This window comes from Trematomus bernacchii, unplaced genomic scaffold, assembly GCF_902827165.1.
Source record: "Trematomus bernacchii unplaced genomic scaffold, fTreBer1.1, whole genome shotgun sequence".
NCBI classification, from domain to species: Eukaryota; Metazoa; Chordata; class Actinopteri; order Perciformes; family Nototheniidae; genus Trematomus; species Trematomus bernacchii.
Genome location: NW_022987550.1, coordinates 1,878,592 through 1,898,833, shown reverse-complemented (window position 1 = coordinate 1,898,833; position 20,242 = coordinate 1,878,592). Strand labels below are relative to the sequence as shown.

Sequence of the window (20,242 nt, the reverse complement as noted above, 5' to 3'; positions counted from 1 at the left end):
GTATATTGTATATGTATTGTATCTTTGCTTTTTAATTACTGTTTTTAAATGCAATTTTCTTAATGTCTTTCATTTTTGTAAAGCACTTTGAATTGCCTTGTGTTGAAAGGTGCTATATGAATAACCTTGCCTTGCCTTGCCTTGGGCTTTTCTGTTCGTTTTTCCTGATATTTACGTCATTTTCGGTCATTTTTGACGTATTACACTATGTCATCTCTTAAAAATGACTCAACATAGTGAATTATCTCACATTTTTTATATTTTTATACTATGTAGTTTCCTCAGATATTTGCGAGGTTTTTTCCAGATATATATATGCATATGTGTGTGTGTGTGTGTGTGTGTGTGTGTGTGTGTGTGTGTGTGTGTGTGTGTGTGTGTGTGTGTGTCTACATCACAGGTTTCATGTTGGCAGCTCAACCCTTAAAACAGAGTGATTGTAGTAAGGGGAAATATGAAGGGTCTATTTCAAGCTCGTTATCTAAATAAATTATTGGGCATTTTTTTTGCTCCGATTTAAAAAAAAAATGTTTTCAACTTTAATTGACTGAATTTATTTGAAAAGTGGGCTTAATAACTCCATAATATGTTTATAGTATACCGTGAAGTTTTTCCTGATATTTTCAGCATTTTCTGACATTTCTGGACCTACTATACTATGCCATTTTATCAGATACTTTCAACATACTGTATATACTATGTAGTATTTGTTTAATATTTGTGTCATACTATACTTTGCCTTTATTTCCAAATACTATACTATGTCATTATTTTTGAATGATTCGACATACTGTATGTTTTGATATTTTTGACATACCATACTATGATATTGTTTCCAGATATCTGTGTGTGTGTGTGTGTGTGTGTGTGTGTGTGTGTGTGTGTGTGTGTGTGTGTGTGTGTGTGTGTGTGTGTGTGTGTGTGTGTGTGTGTGTGTGTGTGTGTGTGTGTGTGTGTGTGTGTACCTGTAGTGCTCTGGAGCGTGTTTGTCCGTCAGCAGCTGCAGGTAGATGGACTGAGATCTCCTCTTCATACACCAGTTCTGAAAAAACAAGATTGTTATTTATATTTAGTTTAAATTGGGTTAAAACTCAACTCCATTTTAGGATGAAATAATAATAAATGGACAAAAAATATGCACAGCAACAAAAGAAGTCAAACATACGTGTCGAATTGAACAGAAGTTAAACAATGTACAATAAAGAAACTGTTTAGTGTCTTAATATATAATACTTGGGTATGTGGACTATAAACAGATGTGTGTTATGAACATATGTAAGTACTAACACTATGGCAAGAGTTTTAAAGCTAAAAGACATCATGTTGTGTTAAAAATGAGTCTACATTTTGCCACAGTTACTTTAAGTTTTGCATGTCAATGGTTTCATTTAAATTCAATGATAATAGTTAGCGGGGGGGGGGGGGGGGGGGGTCCAGAGCTCAGAGCGACTGTAGCATCATCAGCGCTGCGTTTCTCTCTGGATGTTTGTGTGCTAATGTTGGATTCATATCTAACTGCTACCTGCTCTCTGTGATGTGAGACTGCAGCTGAGCAGAACTGAAACCACTGAACATGGAAATGTGATGAAAGACAACCAGAGGTGGGAAGTAGTGGAGTACAAATACTTCGTTACTGTACTTAAGTACATGTTTCTGGTATCAGTACTTTACTCCACTACTTATTTCTCTGACCACTTTTTACTTTTACATGTTGAACACAAATACCTGTACTTTCTACTTCTTACATGTTGAACACAAATACCTGTACTTTCTACTTCTTACATGTTGAACACAAATACCTGTACTTTCTACTTCTTACATTTTGAACTCAAATACCTGTACTTTCTACTTCTTACATGTTGAACACAAAAACCTGTACTTTCTACTTCTTACATTTTGAACACAAATACCTGTACTTTCTACTTCTTACATGTTGAACTCAAATACCTGTACTTTCTACTTCTTACATTTTGAACACAAATACCTGTACTTTCTACTTCTTACATTTTGAACTTAAATACCTGTACTTTCTACTTCTTACATGTTGAACACAAATACCTGTACTTTCTACTTCTTACATGTTGAACACAAAAACCTGTACTTTCTACTTCTTACATGTTGAACACAAAAACCTGTACTTTCTACTTCTTACATTTTGAACACAAATACCTGTACTTTCTACTTCTTACATGTTGAACCCAAATACCTGTACTTTCTACTTCTTACATGTTGAACCCAAATACCTGTACTTTCTACTTCTTACATGTTGAACCCAAATACCTGTACTTTCTACTTCTTACATGTTGAACACAAATACCTGTACTTTCTACTTCTCACATTTCCCAAACAGGCTGGTTCCTTTAGTTTGAATGTGTGTTTGGTGGCGTGATCATTATTATTTAGAGTCATTGCGTGCCTATTGATTTGAACACGATCCGTGTATCCATCATTTCCTGGTCTTCTCTAAAGAAGAGGGACCAATGAAAACGTTGTCATGTTGCCGTTGTTCAGCATGGAAACATTCATTAGCTAACAATGACATTATTGTTCTATTAATATAAAGGGAGGTCAGGTACTCTTTAAAACAGCTGCTAGTTATGGGTACTTTTTACTTAAAGTGGAGCTATCATGCTATATTTGAATAATATAGTGTAGGACCATACCTATATAAGGCATATTTATACTTTTTTCTTTTTCAAAATACCAAACAGATCATGCATTTTAGCCATGCCTCATTTTGCTCAATTTGACAATTTCTAGCTCTGTTTTTGCAAGGGCTGATTCAGTGAGAACAGCACCATCTAGAGGCCTGGCATATGTACTACAGCGTCTCCAGCGCTTTCGAACGGCAATGGCCGTGGCTGTCTCCTCCTGATTGGTGGAGTTGGCCCAATAGCCGTAGCGCCACCGTCCTGACGTCAGGACAGTGTTCAAATCTGGATCAGTTTTTATCAGATCCGTTGCAGCCCCTTTTTTAGAGATTTGGGTATGGAGGAAAATAGAGAGGGTTGTGTTTTCTGACACTTGGTGAGTTCCCTGGAACACCGGGGACACATATTCATGTATAAAAGACGTACAAAAGTGCATTTTGCATGATAGGTCCCCTTTAAGTACATATCAAAGCCCTCTTTACTTTTACTTGAGTAAAGAAGTTTAGTCAGTACTTCTACTTTTAGCAGAGTATTTTTAAACACGAGTATCTGTACTTCTACTTGAGTAAAGGATGTGTGTACTTTTGCCATCTCTGAAGACAACAGAGGAAACATGGTACCTGTGCAAAGGCGATGAACACCAGCTGCTCGTGTGTGTATTTGAGTCCGGGGAGGGGTCTCTCCGGACCGTGCTCCCTCACCCACTTCTGGTACGCCTGCAGAGAGAGGATAGAGAAAGATAAGAGGTATTAATGAAATGATGACCCTTCACCTGGTGTCGAAAGTTGCTTAATCTCTGTAAGTTAAAGTGGGAAGAGACACGTTTTTAGCTTAAAGAGGCCCTCATTTCCAGATGTATATCAGTATGTAGTGTCTCTACTTTAAAGAGTCCTCTCCTGCTGATGTTCAGGTGTATATCAGTATGTAGTGTCTCTACTTTAAAGAGTCCTCTCCTGCTGATGTTCAGGTGTATATCAGTATGTAGTGTCCTCTACTTTAAAGAGTCCTCTCCTGCTGATGTTCAGGTGTATATCAGTATGTAGTGTCTCTACTTTAAAGAGTCCTCTCCTGCTGATGTTCAGGTGTATATCAGTATGTAGTGTCTCTACTTTAAAGAGTCCTCTCCTGCTGATGTTCAGGTGTATATCAGTATGTAGTGTCTCTACTTTAAAGAGTCCTCTCCTGCTGATGTTCAGGTGTATATCAGTATGTAGTGTCTCTACTTTAAAGAGTCCTCTCCTGCTGATGTTCAGGTGTATATCAGTATGTAGTGTCTCTACTTTAAAGAGTCCTCTCCTGCTGATGTTCAGGTGTATATCAGTATGTAGTGTCTCTACTTTAAAGAGTCCTCTCCTGCTGATGTTCAGGTGTATATCAGTATGTAGTGTCTCTACTTTAAAGAGTCCTCTCCTGCTGATGTTCAGGTGTATATCAGTATGTAGTGTCTCTACTTTAAAGAGTCCTCTCCTGCTGATGTTCAGGTGTATATCAGTATGTAGTGTCTCTACTTTAAAGAGTCCTCTCCTGCTGATGTTCAGGTGTATATCAGTATGTAGTGTCTCTACTTTAAAGAGTCCTCTCCTGCTGATGTTCAGGTGTATATCAGTATAGTAAGTATAGTAATTTTATAAAATGGCAATGGTACATTTTACGAAACAGTTATTATTCTCTGAAGTCAATTAAGAAACTCTTTGAATAAACCATACCGTACTTGGTCATATATATTGATTTTTTCCTTATCAAAAGACTCAAAGCAGTCAAATTATGTCACAATCGTAGCTTTAAGGTTCCTGAAAACATCTATTTAAATAGTGACTTAACTATGGTAAACAGAGGTGAGTAATTATCCTTTTTAGTGTGTGCAATATAGAAAAAACATACAAACATGTATATAAGAGTGTACCAAAGGAAAAACATCTGAATGCTATACATGTTTCCACTGTATCTGTTCCTCGTATTCTCGTGTTATCTTGCATCTTAACCTGATTGAATATAAAGAAGCTATAAATATATAGTATGTCCGTTAAAGTGTTGATGTAGTATGACATCCGTATATTCTTGTCACATTATGCAATGTTTTCAATTGAATTAAATGTAAATCTGTGAGTTGTCATGAACACTGTTCTGCTTATCAGAGAGAGATTATAAAAAAAGCGGTGTAACAAAACAAAGGACAGCCGGTGCAGCTGTGCATCGCGTCATTTTTCATTTATGTTGCTTTAAAACGACACCTCAAGGCAAGGATATCTCATTTGGTTTAAGGCCTGTTGCTTCGACTCCTCTTGAAGGCAAGGAAAGGAATCAAGGAGACAGCTGAGCATAATAAAAAGCACCCCTGATGTGGTGAGGAAAACACATCGAAAATAAAACACATTCAGAGAGATATATTGTCTCTGTTCAGCATGAAGATGTTTTATTTATTATTTACAAGTATATGTTAATTTTATAGCAAAATACACATCTTCTTTCATGTTCTTTTGTTCTCATTTGCAACCATTTCCAGCAGGAAACAGAGCGCTAAGTGAGGCAGGAAAATATGTCAATGAGACAAAAAATACAGTTTGCCGTCAGGCTGAGCCACTCACTCAACAGGAGAGAAAAGGTACAAAGACGTTAATTGTTTTCCAGTCACTTGGCGTAATTGGGTAATTCATTTGGGATTTAATTGGGAACAGAGTGGCATTGGGAGGACGTATTTCTGTAGAAGACCCTGAAGGTAGCTTCTTCCTAGTTCCCTCCACAAACAGCCAATGTTTGTTAAGCTGCTAAGCTAAAGGCTAAAGTTAAAGGCGGCTAATGTTGGGCTATAAAGGAACTACAGCACGGTCACATGACTTCACGTCACCACCGCTAAGCTAAAGGAGGCTAATGTTGGGCTATAAAGGAACTACAGCATGGTCACATGACTTCACGTCACCACCGCTAAGCTAAAGGCAGCTAATGTTGGGCTATAAAGGAACTACAGCACGGTCACATGACTTCACGTCACCACCGCTAAGCTAAAGGTGGCTAATGTTGGGCTATAGAGGAACTACAGCACGGTCACATGACTTCACGTCACCACCGCTAAGCTAAAGGCGGCTAATGCTGGGCTATAAAGGAACTACAGCACGGTCACATGACTTCACGTCACCACCGCTAAGCTAAAGGCGGCTAATGCTGGCCGTGATGACGTTTAGTCGTCTCATTTACACACTTATTAGCAACAACATTTTAAAATCTTTCAGCTTGTGTTAACCAAAGACCTTAATTGAGGCTAACAAACACTTGAAAAAACCATTGAGGTGAGGGAACAGGAAGTGCTAAAATGCTGACTAATTTCCGTGTTTAGGACCACCACTCTGCAGCCATACTATTTTGAAAACACTATGGTTGGGAAGTAAAACAAATGGTCTTATGCCACTTTAAATAAGATAACAATAACAATACTTTCTCCTTGTAGAAATCCCTGAAATGTAGTAAACACCTTCTTGTTTATTTCAGTCACTCTAAATGATTGACATGACTAACTGGCATTATGACCCTGTTGTTGCCTTTTATATTATGATATTTTTTTTTTTAAATCAGTCATTCCTTTTGTTCAGAAAAACACTTCAATATGGAATTAAATTATACTCTGCTATCCAGTCAAACACACACACACACACACACACACACACACACACACACACACACACACACACACACACACACACACACACACACACACACACACACACACACACACACACACACACACACACACACACACACACACACACACACACACACACACACACACACACACACACACACACACACACACACACACACACACACACACACAGATATGTTTGACTCCTGCTCTTTACTTTAATGCAAATATGCACATATATAGCAGAGTGGTTTTAGATTTGATAGATTTTCGACAACGAAGATGGACAGAAGTGCTTCACGGTGATAATGCAAACTTTAATATTTACACTTGGTGAAGACACACAGCCACAGTATTTGAATACAGCTGGTATTACATATTACTCACATAGTACGACAGCTTCAGTCCTCCCATGTCGGCGATGTTCTCCCCGAGTGTGAGACGACCGTTCACCTGAACACACGGAAAGAAAACACTGAAACTCTGAACAATATTAACATCTCCTACCATATACTGTGTGTACATGCACTTCAAGGATGTACTTAATTGAAGGATCTGGGATGTGACTTATGTCGATATTTAGTTTTCAATTAAGGTCTGATTTCGTCTTATAAATCAAAAAGAAATGTCTACATTTATTCACTTCCTCAGAAGACTGATACCCTTAACAAGAAAATAAAGGAGCTTACTGGTGCCTCAGCGGTAGTTATATTTAGGGTTTAATTTCCAGTTTATTTAGTTATGATTGTGTCCGCTACAATGAACATCTCCTTCCCTATACTGTGTGTACATGTACTTCAAGGATGTACTTTAAGGAAGGATCTGGGATGTGACGAATATCGGTATTTCTTGGTTTTTAAACAAATGTACTTTCGTCTTGTTATTCAAAAAGAACATTTCTACAATTTCTACAGAGCTTATTCACTTCCTGAGAAGACTGATACCTTAACCCTTCTCTTGCGTTTCGGGTCAACAGTGACCGAGTGACTTTGTTTTTGATCATAAATATTGTGTTTTTCATCCAATTGCCTCAAGACCTGATGTTATCCTCCACACTAGGCCTTTGAACATATACAATTGAAGATCACCACTTGCATTGAATTTTGAGTGATTTATTCAACAGTGAAACACCCTTGATGTTCTCGGTCAGACCGCCATAGGAAATGAATCGGTATGAGTGTATTATGTTCATCCTGCAGATGGAAAACATCTCCACACACACACACACACACACACACACACACACACACACACACACACACACACACACACACACACACACACACACACACCACACACACACACACACACACACACACACACACACACACACACACACACACACACACACACACACACACACACACACACACACACACACACACAGACACAGACACACACACACACACAGAGGAACATAACACACTGGTACACACACACACACACCGAGAGGAACAGAACACACTGGTACACACACACACACACACACCACACACACACCACACACACACACACACACACACAGAGGAACATAACACACTGGTACACACACACACACACCGAGAGGAACAGAACACACTGGTACACACACACACACACACCACACACACACACACACACACACACACACACACACACAGAGGAACATAACACACTGGTACACACACACACACCGAGAGGAACAACACACACTGGTACACACACACACACGCACACACACACACACACACACACACACACACAGAGGAACAGAACACACTGGTACACACACACACACACCGAGAGGAACAACACACACTGGTACACACACTGGTACACACACACACACACACACACACACACACACACACACACACACACACACACACACACACACACACACACACACACACACACACACACACACACACACACACACACACACACACACACACACACACACACACACACACACACACACACACACACACACACACACACACACACACACACACACACACACACACACACACACACACACACACACACACACCTTGTGCTTATGTCCGAGAAAGAAAAACCTCTCAAGCTATTCCTTTACATTTGAGTGACACAGATACTAAACTACGCCCAGAACCAAAAAACCTCTTGAATTAATGTACTTAAATTGTATTAATAACTATTTATGTGAAGATTTGTTTGAATACTAAAACATAGAAGCTAGAGAAGCGGATATGTTCTGACTGCACAGCTCCTGCATGGCTCGTCGTACAACAAAATATGGTCTGTTGTTAAAATCTGCCTTTCTAGGTAATTGCTCATATTTTTCAAACTCCACTTCATACATAATGCAGGCTCTCTGTTATAAATCTCGAAGCATAATCAGAGATGAAAAAAGCTCCTACGGGGACGCTGAAGAGATTATAGGAACGTTTGTTCGAGTAGAGTTGTACTTCAAACCGATTCTTACATGTAATCATGCGTATCTATTTGGTATCTTAAAAATAATATTGCAAAAACCTTTCATAGATAAGCAGGGAAGCAGTGAATACGAAATAATAAAACACCAAGCTTTATCATATTGTACATTAACCTAATACCAGTCAACCTTGTGTATAAATAATACATTGTGTAAATGTGTATGTGCAATAAAGCATAGGAGCCTGAGCAGTAAAGCACATTCCCTTTTAGTTATAGCTTTGCAACCTTTTGGGGACAATGTAAAACATGTTTGGTCAAACCCAATATATAAACAGCTTAAACTATTGATACATTTTAAGGAACTGACAAAGATAGGTTACATAACGTTTCACATGTTTGGACGGCACTTTGTTGATTGATGTCACAGCATGATTTGGATGTCACAGTCTGACTGTTTACAACTTTAGGTAGGACACATTAAGCTTAGCTGCAATCATTAAATCAAAGCATAGAAAAAGATTGGCTAACGTACAGTATGTTGAGTGAATCTCCATTGACTTAAGCCAAACTTTAAATTATCTAAATAAAAAAATAACTGTTCATGTTTGTTATAAGCCCTGACTCTAATTAATGATTAAGCCACTCAAATAAAGGCGTTCTAATACTTCCTTCATCTTGGTTACCCTGCTGATTTCTACCCTGTTTTCCAATATGACTTCCCCATCACTTAATACACGGAGCAACCAGTTATCTTAGTTAAATGTACGATTGTACTGACACTGAAATGCAGGATCCATTTGTGAGTGAATGTGAGATACATTTGCCAGCCACCTAGCGTTAGCTCGCTGAGCAGGATTTGGCTCTGAAAATGGGATGTGCTTAAACCAGTCGAGTGTAAAGTGACTAATAGATATCTGCCCTGTTGATTTTATAATTTCAGTCACAGTTTGGAACAATGCAAGACATCCGAGGCAAATACTTGTTTTTCATGCTCTGGTACATTTTTGGAGTTTGGGTTATTTTGGAAATAAAACATCTCAATAGACATTTCAATAACAGCTAAACGTTGTGTTCTGTTTTATGTAAAGTTCAAAAGAGATATCCAAAAAGCCCCTTCATAAAACCATGTCAACAAAATGAATCGATCATTTTGAACCTGGCTTTATCCAATGTTTACATGTATGGGAATGTATGCAAGTTAGCTCCTTATTATAAGATAATGCCCCATTTATCAAATGTAAATATTACATTTCACGAAATTTGTTATACTATTGTTATAAAGTTTAGTTAAAAAAACAACCCTCTGTTCTCTACCCTCCTTGAAAGAAGGTGACATTAGGATGTAGAAATGCAGCAGGTTTATTTTTCTGAATTATTCTGTGGTACCAAGAAAGAAAAATGACACCAATAAAGTTTACTCTGATCAACATAACATGGCCGATGCAAATGAGGACTTTTACAGAGCGTTGTGTTTCTGATCCATTTCAATAACAGTTACAAGTTATTTTGAACCTGGCTTTATCCAACGTTTACATTTCTGTTCTAAAAATGTATGCAAATGTGCACCTTATAAATAAGATAATGGCCCATTTACAAATGTAACATTTCAGAAAAGTTGTAATCCACAAAATAAATGTCATTGTTGTTATTGTCATTGGCTTTGTCCATCCATCCATCTTCTCCCGCTTATCCGTGGTCGGGTCGCGGAGGTATCAGTTCCAGCAGAGAGCCCCAAACCTTCCTTTCCCTGGCCTCATCAACCAGCTCTGACTGGGGGGTCCCAAGGCGCTCCCAGGCCAGCGAAGAGATATAATCCCTCCACCTGGTCCCAGGTCTACCCCTTGGTCTCCTCCCAGCTGGACGTGCCTGGAACACCTCCCTAGGGAGGCGCCCAGGTGGCATCCTTACTAGGTGCCCGAACCACCTCAACTGGCTACTTTCGACACGAAGGAGGAGCGGTTCAACTCCGAGTCCCTCCCGGATGACTGAACTTCTCACCTTATCCCTAAGGGAGACGCCAGACACCCTGCGGAGAAAACCCATCTCGGCCGCTTGTATCCGCAATCTCGTTCTTTCGGTCATGACCCATCCTTCATGACCATAGGTGAGGGTAGGAACGGAAATGGCCCGGTAGACAGAGAGCTTTGCCTTCTGGCTCAGCTCTCTTTTTCGTCACAACGGTGCGGTAAAGCGACTGCAGTACCGCTCCCGCTGCTCCGATTCTCCGGCCCCTCTCACGCTCCATTGTTCCCTCTCTCGAGAACAAGACCCAGAGATACTTGAACTCCTTCACTTGGGGTAAGGCCTCATTCCCTACTTGGAGTGGACAGTCCATGGGTTTCCTGCTGAGAACCATGGCCTCAGATTTTGAGGTGCTGATCCTCATCCCAGCCGCTTCACACTCGGTTGCGAACCGATCCAGTGAGTGCTGAAGGTCGCAGACCGATGAAGCCATTAGAACCACATCATCTGCAAAAAGCAGTGGTGCAATCCTTAGTCCACCGAACTGCAGACCCCCTCCCCCACGACTACGCCTCGAAATCCTATCCATGTATATTACAAACAGGATTGGTGACAAAGCGCAGCCCTGGCGGAGGCCAACCCTCACCGGAAATGGGTCCGACTTACTGCCGAGGACCCGTACACAGCTCTCGCTTTGGGAGTACAGAGATTGGATGGCCCTGAGAAGAGACCCCCTCACCCCATACTCCTGCAGCACCCCCCACAGTAACTCCCTGGGAACCCGGTCATACGCCTTCTCCAAATCTACAAAACACATGTAGACCGGATCAGCGTACTCCCAGGCCCCCTCCAGGATCCTTGCAAGAGTAAAAAACTGATCCGTCGTTCCACGGCCAGGACGGAATCTGCATTGTTCCTCCTTAATCTGAGGTTCGACAATCGGCCTGACCCTCCTTGGCTTTGTAATGTAAGTAATTAACTGGGGAAGTGTCATGGTTATATCTATTTGTAAAAAATAAACCTGGGTTTCTGGGGTACCCAAAACAACAGCATTTAGCCAGATAATGTATCTTTCCAATTTAACTCTGACCAACATAGCGTTTGTGTTTCTGACCCACCTTCTGGTTATACACGGTGAAGTTATCGTAGAGCTTGACGATGCACTCGGCTTTCTTCTGGAACTTGGTGTAGGACTCCTCCGTCCACCACTGCTTGAGGTTCCCGTGGCGGTCATACTGGCCCCCTAGGGACATGAACCATTGCATCACTAAGATGAAGGGATAAAGGGCAGGGGGGGCCAGTGTTAGCATGGAGACAACACAACCTAAAACTTTCCTTCACAGTCCAAAAAGCTGCCCAGCGCGCCATTTTAGAAGCAAGACTAAAACCACTGGGAGGCAAAACGTTGGGTTTGTATTTGGCAGATGCATCCAGTTAAATAGCCACCTGAATTGATGGACTAAATTATTTCAAAATAGCAAAGATCATCAGGGAACTCTTGCTTTTTCTAGCCATTGACTTTGGTGGATGTCCCCAGTTCAAGAGCCATCTGAACTACTTTTTCTACGCAACTACATTTGTAGAATAACTTCTGGCAATAAAGCAGGAAGTGCATCAACCTACCAGTCAGAAATACTGACATTTGTTCTAGTATTTGTTAGGTTGCGGGCAGAAATTTCACATTGTCATCGGAGACTTCGGGCGTATCTTAACGTGCATGAAAGTTAGAGAATCTGGCAAAATATTGTGTAAATAAATCATCAGAGAACTCTTGCTTTTTCTGGCCATTGACTTTGGCGGATGTTTCCAGTTCAAGAGAGACATAAAGCTAGTATTGCACTTATGTACCAATTAGTATCACTCAAAGTTATTCCAGTATTTGTTAGGTGGCTGGGAGGAATTTCACACCATCATTAAGACGTATAAAGGGAAGCTCTTTTGATCGGGAATGAAAGTTAGAGATGGAGGCAACAAATGGTTTAAAATTGCATAACACGTCAGAGAACTCTTGCTTTTTCTGGCCATTGACTTTGGCGGATGTATCCAGTTCAAGAGACAACCGAACCACTTTTTCTACGCAACTACATTTGTAGAATAACTTTCTGATAAATAATCTGGTATTGCACTTACGTACCAGTCAGTATTACTCAAAGGTATTATTGTATTTGGTAGGTTGAGGGCAGAAATGTCACATTGTCATTAAAGTCTTTAGACGTTTCTTAAAAAGCAGCTCTTTTGAGCGGGAATGAAAGTTAGAGATGGTGGGAACAAATGATGTAAAATTGCATAAATCAACAAGGAACTCTTGATTTTTCTGGCCATTGACTTTGTTGGATGTTCCCAGTTCAAGAGCCATCTGGGCGGCTTATCTATCTACATTTAATAACTTTCTGATAAATAGACTAATATTGGACCGACACACCAGTCAGTATTACTCTCAGTTATTCCAGTACTTGGTAGGTCAGTGGGCAGACATTTCACATTTTCATCAAAGTCTTCAGACGTATAAAGAGCAGCTCTTTTGAGCAGGAATGAAAGTTAGAGATGGTGGCAACAAATAGTTTAAAATTGGATAAATCATCAGGGAACTCTTGCTTTTTCTGGCCATTGACTTTGGTGGATGTATCCCGTTCAAGAACCATCTGAACTGCTAATATATCAAATCATATTTGTAGAAAGACTTTCTGACAATAAAGCTGGAAGTATTACTCAAAGTCATTCCAGTATTTGGTGGGCAGACATTTCATCCAGTCATTAAAGTGTTCAGACGTATAGAGGGCAGCTCTTTTGACTGGAAAAGAAAGCTTGAGATTGTGGCTACAAATGTTGAATTGAATGAATGATAATGGGAACCTTAGCTATTTCTGTAAAATGGAGTTTAACTCAAAATGGTGAAAATGACGATGGTTGTTAGCTTTTGAGTGATTGATTAAAGCTGAATGGCTTTTAGCTGAATGGATTACAGGTGGAGAAATGTCCTTACCCCAGTCATCATATCCATGTGTGAGCTCGTGGCCAATGATCGCTCCTATCCCTCCGTAGTTCAGAGACCTGGCAAAAGGAAGGGAAATGTTAAAATGTAGGTCATTGGTATCAACAGGTGCTTAAAAAGTATTTGAATTGAATGCCTATACTTAACAAGACCATGAACTTCTCAAATAAAAGTAGTATTCCTAAACTGCTGCTGTAGTTGGTCTGGTATGAACTCTATTTGCCATGACTAACTTTTTTAATTATTAGTTCAGAATCATGATAAAGACTAAGCTAACTTATTATAGAGAGGAAAAGTACACATTGGTAATATAATACAATATAAAGACAAATAAGTACACAACCATGGCTTGAAGTTCAGTTGCTATAAAGGATGTTGAAGCTTCCCAGGTCTTAAGTAAAGCATGACATCAGCTTTTAAAGCAAAAGGAAAAAAGCGATATCTAATCTAAAGTTACCAACAAGCCCAAAGTTAGCCAGTAGCTGATCCACTGACTTTAGGACAAAGCAAGAGCTTCTGACTGATTCCCAGTGTCTCATTACGAACAGCTCTGGGCTTTCTCTGCTGCTTTTGTCCCGATGTCCTCATTGCTGATTCTGCTCAGCCGAACGTGATCGAGTGCGACTTTCACTCGGGATCTAATTTTGTTTCCACGTGGCACGGATTGGTATTGAATAAGAAGGAGATCAATGCCACATTTTGTTCTGTTCACACTGATTAGAAAACATCGGTTTTTCATGTGAGGGAAAATCAGCAATGGGACCTTTTCAGAGTGAAGATAAGACTTTATTTCACAAGTTGTTGAAACTAAATAAGAGGTGGGAGAAGATCTGGTACTTGAGTAAAAGTAGAAGTACTCAGATATTGTACTTGCGTAAAAGTACTCAGGTCTTGTACTTGAGTAAAAGTAGAAGTACTCAGATATTGTACTTGAGTAAAAGTACTCAGGTCTTGTACTTGAGTAAAAGTAGAAGTACTCAAATCTTGTACGTGAGTAAAAGTAGAAGTACTCAGATCTTGTACTCGAGTAAAAGTAGAAGTACTCAGATCTTGTACTTGAGTAAAAGTAGAAGTACCAGAGTGTAGGAATACTCTGTTACAGTAAAAGTCCTGCATTCAAAATGTTCCTCAAGTAAAAGTAGAAAGGTATTATCATCAAAATATAGTTAAAGTAGCGACAGTAAAAGTAGTCATTGTGCAGATTGGTCCAATTCAGAATAATATATATGATATGTTTTATAATGATTGATCATGAAAGTGTTCTCAAAGCTGGTAAAGGTGCAGCTAGTTTGAATGACTTTGTATACTGCAGGGTAGCTTGTGGATTTACTCCAGGTGGAACTAAAGTCTGATTTAACACTTGATTAGATTTCACATCATTCATCCAGATCTGTGAAGTAACTAAAGGTATTAAATACATGTAGTGGAGTAAAAGTACACCATGTACCTCTGAACTGTAGTGGAGTAGAAGTACACAGTAGCATAAAATGGCAGTAAAGTACCTAAACATTCGACTTAAGTGCAGTACTTGAGTATATGTACTTAGTTACCTCCCTCCTCTGAACATAATGCAACCCGACCTTGTGTAAAACAGCCGCTCCACCTCTCCTTGACCCCTGCAGGTGGAGGAAGAGTGCTGTGTTTGTGCTTCATGCAGATATGGAGAGCGATGAGAGGCCAGACTCACATGGCCACATCTGAAAATTACTTTCTGACAGCTAGTCGATACGCTGCTACTCCCCCGCTAAAACTAACGGCTGATTGAAGCTTCATTATACTCTACATCGTGGTGGAGGTGTGTGTGTGTGTGTGTGTGTGTGTGTGTGTGTGTGGGAGTGTGTGTGGGAGTGTGTGTGTGTGTGTGTGTGTGTGTGTGTGTGTGTGTGTGTGTGTGTGTGTGTGTGTGTGTGTGTGGGAGTGAGAGTTTATGGGAGGTTAGGGCTACTGCAGTAATAACTTCAAGGGGACAGGTACACACACACACACACACACACTTTGCTACAGTACCTCATTAATTAATTAATATCGATTAGCATGCGCGGCAGCAGGTAGTGGAAGTAGTGGTGATCACCTCTAATGAAGACACAGAAGTGTTAGCTAATGTTGGGTACACAAAGTCCTAATTAACAAATGTTTGTGTTTGTAAGGAGGGGGAGGGGCAAAGGTATACATTAGGGCTGAGGGGTAAATCAGAAGAAATGACCAAAATAAGATGCTAAATTACCACAAAAGTCTCAGAATGAACACAAAGAGACATAGCATGACCATCAAGGCCACGATATCACTAAAACAGACACAGAATGAGAGAGAAAGATTCAAAATGAACACAAAGAGACTCCAAATTATCACAGACAGAGGGACAAAGGGACAAAAATGACTACCTAAAGACTCAAAATGACCACAAAAAGGCATAAAATGAACTCAAGACACAAACACACACACACACACACACACACAAACACACACACACACACACACACACACACACACACACACACACACACACACACACACACACACACACACACACACACACACACAACACACACACACACACACACACACACACACACACACACACACACACACACACACACACACACACACACACACACAGTAGATCACCTCTAATGAAGTGCCACAGAATTGTAAGCTAATGTTCGTTACACAAAGTGCTAATTAACAAATGTTTGTGTTTGTGTGTGTGTAAATTACAGCTGAACAGTTCATATCAAGTCTATTGATTTTTGCAATATGAACTACTTCAATATCCATAACGCTATCTAGATATTTAATTCGGCAAAATCAGATTGAAATACCATGCAGTATAAATTATTTTGGTGCAGCGATGTTTACAGATCTTATTCTGCAGGATGTTTAGGAATCAAAATCTGAAACCTTTTTACTATGTTGCTCAATTTAAAAGAGAAATGCTGCACCTTCTTTCCCTCAAATATTGTGAAACATGAATTGATATTTCAGCGACTGGTTGAGTCCTGTGTGAATGCAGCAGGTGCAGCTTGTTGGACTGTGGTGTATGAACTGGTTTAGAATAATACTGAATACTGGCAGCAGAGGGTTTGCTCCTCAGTGAATAGCTTCGGGAAACAAAGAGTATAAAACAGTTGTTTACCTACGAATTCATCGGCGCTGCAGAGCCGTGCTCTGCTTTAAAACATCTTGAAGACCTTATGCTCGGCTGCTTTCTGTCGATTTTAATATAGTTATGCTGCTATGGTAAATGTACTTGAATGGCATATTGATGGAAACATTTATAATTCAGAAGTAAGGGGAGTTTCTGATGGGGCAAAAACAAAACACCTTATTGGAGATGTGAAACAAACTGAGGAGATTATTTTTAACAGTTTGACGTTGAGTTGCTGGGGACAATTTAAATAGTCAAAGTCTGGTCAACCCCTACAAAAGATACATGCATCAAAATAGCAAGTATGAACCACATGTCCCCCTCTTTTAATCATTTTAATTGCAAACAGAACATTTTGTACTATTAGTAAGCGGTGAAATACCCCACAATATGAAAGCTTCTTCCTCAATGAACAAGAGATCATTTGTGTTCTGGTACGACTAATTCAAAGTTATGAATATCTTTGTCCAATAATGCTGTGACTCTGATTCATGTCTCCATCTCATCTCAGAGAGTTCACGGAGATAAATAGACAATAAGAGTCCGAGCGGGAGGCGATCTCCTTTCACGCTCCATCAAATTACTCCATGGACTCAGATTTAGGGAGGCGACCTCTCAATGACACCTGCTCCATTAGCAGCACCTTGCTCAGTAATTGAGCTCTGGGTGGCTCGTTAAATTGCTTTAATCAGGTTTTCTTGGGACCTGAAGAAGAAGAGGATTTGTCGGGAATAACGTGGGCTTTAATGAGATGTGTTGATGTGGTGGTGGTGAGGTTCTTTCCTCCCAATGGACAGAGATGGCAAAAGTACATCCTTTACTCAAGTAGAAGTACAGATACTCGTGTTTAAAAATACTCTGGTGAAAGTAGAAGTACTGACTAAACTTCTTTACTCAAGTCAAAGTAAAGAGGGCTTTGAAATGTACTTCAGTAAAAAGTACCCATAACTAGCAGCTGTTTTAAAGAGTACCTGACCTCCCTTTATATTAATAGAACAATAATGTCATTGTTAGCTAATGAATGTTTCCATGCTGAACAACGGCAACATGACAACGTTTTCATTGGTCCCTCTTCTTTAGAGAAGACCAGGAAATGATGGATACACGGATCGTGTTCAAATCAATAGGCACGCAATGACTCTAAATAATAATGATCACGCCACCAAACACACATTCAAACTAAAGGAACCAGCCTGTTTGGGAAATGTGAGAAGTAGAAAGTACAGGTATTTGGGTTCAACATGTAAGAAGTAGAAAGTACAGGTATTTGGGTTCAACATGTAAGAAGTAGAAAGTACAGGTATTTGTGTTCAACATGTAAGAAGTAGAAAGTACAGGTATTTGTGTTCAACATGTAAGAAGTAGAAAGTACAGGTATTTGTGTTCAACATGTAAGAAGTAGAAAGTACAGGTATTTGTGTTCAAAATGTGAGAAGTAGAAAGTACAGGTATTTGTGTTCAAAATGTAAGAAGTAGAAAGTACAGGTATTTGGGTTCAAAATGTAAGAAGTAGAAAGTACAGGTATTTGGGTTCAACATGTAAGAATTAGAAAGTACAGGTATTTGTGTTCAAAATGTGAGAAGTAGAAAGTACAGGTATTTGTGTTCAAAATGTAAGAAGTAGAAAGTACAGGTATTTGGGTTCAACATGTAAGAAGTAGAAAGTACAGGTATTTGTGTTCAACATGTAAGAAGTAGAAAGTACAGGTATTTGTGTTCAAAATGTAAGAAGTAGAAAGTACAGGTATTTGTGTTCAAAATGTAAGAAGTAGAAAGTACAGGTATTTGTGTTCAAAATGTGAGAAGTAGAAAGTACAGGTATTTGTGTTCAAAATGTAAGAAGTAGAAAGTACAGGTATTTGTGTTCAAAATGTGAGAAGTAGAAAGTACAGGTATTTGTGTTCAAAATGTGAGAAGTAGAAAGTACACGTATTTGTGTTCAACATGTAAGAAGTAGAAAGTACAGGTATTTGTGTTCAAAATGTAAGAAGTAGAAAGTACAGGTATTTGGGTTCAAAATATAAGAAGTCAAAGTAAAAAGTCATCAGAAAAATAAGTAGTGGAGTAAAGTACTGATACCAGAAACATGTACTTAAGTACAGTAACAAAGTATTTGTACTCCACTACTTCCCACCTCTGAATATGGATACTCACTGTGGGAACTCTGGGTTGTAGAGAGTGGGCTGAAGGATGCCGGCAGGAAACACTGGAAAGGAGATTCAGAAAAACACCATGAGGGAAGAGGAAATGCCTAGACAGGACTTTGAATATCACACACTCTGGTTTTTAAGTGGGAAAAGTTGTTTTGTATAAATATCAAAGTTCCTCTAGGGAACGGAAAGTTTGAGAGGAAGTGTAAAACACCCAGAAATACATATCTTTCTGCACTCTGTGTGACAAATATACAAATCAGTCTCAATGGAAACACAAAGTGAGTACAGAAATACAAAAACACTTGCAAAATTAATACAAAGACACAAACTGACTACAAAAAAGGACAACAAAGACCAAATATTACCAACATGTTATGCTGCTGCAACACAAACATGTTCCCAAATTGGGATCAATCAAGTACCATCTTATCTTATCTTATCTAAATAAGTAAATGACAAGTGAAACAAAACGGACAAAATAGATATTGAATGACTAAAAGGAGAGTTAGGATGAATTATCATGAATATTATGTTGTCGTGTTAGTTTTGGTTTACATACTTTTTTAAGTACTCAGGTCTTGTACTTGAGTAAAAGTAGAAGTACTCAGGTCTTGTACTTGAGTAAAAGTAGAAGTACTCAGACCTTGTACTTGAGTAAAAGTAGAAGTACTCAGATCTTGTACTTGAGTAAAAGTAGAAGTACTCAGACCTTGTACTTGAGTAAAAGTAGAAGTACTCAGGTCTTGTACTTGAGTAAAAGTAGAGGTACTCAGATCTTGTACCAGGTCTTGTATTTGAGTAAAAGTAGAAGTACTCAGATCTTGTACTTGAGTAAAAGTAGAGGTACTCAGATCTTGTACCAGGTCTTGTATTTGAGTAAAAGTAGAAGTACTCAGGTCTTGTACTTGAGTAAAAGTAGAAGTACTCAGGTCTTGTACTTGAGTAAAAGTAGAGGTACTCAGATCTTGTACTTGAGTAAAAGTAGAAGTACTCAGGTCTTGTACTTGAGTAAAAGTAGAAGTACTCAGGTCTTGTACTTGAGTAAAAGTAGAAGTACTCAGGTCTTGTACTTGAGTAAAAGTAGAGGTACTCAGATCTTGTACCAGGTCTTGTATTTGAGTAAAAGTAGAAGTACTCAGATCTTGTACTTGAGTAAAAGTAGAAGTACTCAGATCTTGTACTTGAGTAAAAGTAGAAGTACTCAGGTCTTGTACCAGGTCTTGTACTTGAGTAAAACTAGAAGTACTCAGATCTTGTACTTGAGTAAAAGTAGAAGTATTCAGATCTTGTACTTGAGTAAAAGTA

General features: G+C 39.3%; 1 protein-coding gene across 1 annotated transcript in view; it reads right to left on the bottom strand.

Moving 5' to 3' along the window:
• LOC117477024 (endothelin-converting enzyme-like 1) overlaps positions 1-20,242 on the bottom strand; it is a 63,284-nt gene that overhangs the window by 561 nt on the left and 42,481 nt on the right. The window contains exons 11-16 of the mRNA XM_034123727.1: positions 18,939-18,990; positions 13,631-13,698; positions 11,766-11,890; positions 6,673-6,738; positions 3,272-3,367; positions 966-1,042 (exon numbers count right to left, since the gene is read on the bottom strand). Coding sequence (XP_033979618.1) covers positions 966-1,042; positions 3,272-3,367; positions 6,673-6,738; positions 11,766-11,890; positions 13,631-13,698; positions 18,939-18,990 — 484 coding nt within the window. The remainder of the gene's footprint in view (positions 1-965; positions 1,043-3,271; positions 3,368-6,672; positions 6,739-11,765; positions 11,891-13,630; positions 13,699-18,938; positions 18,991-20,242) is intronic.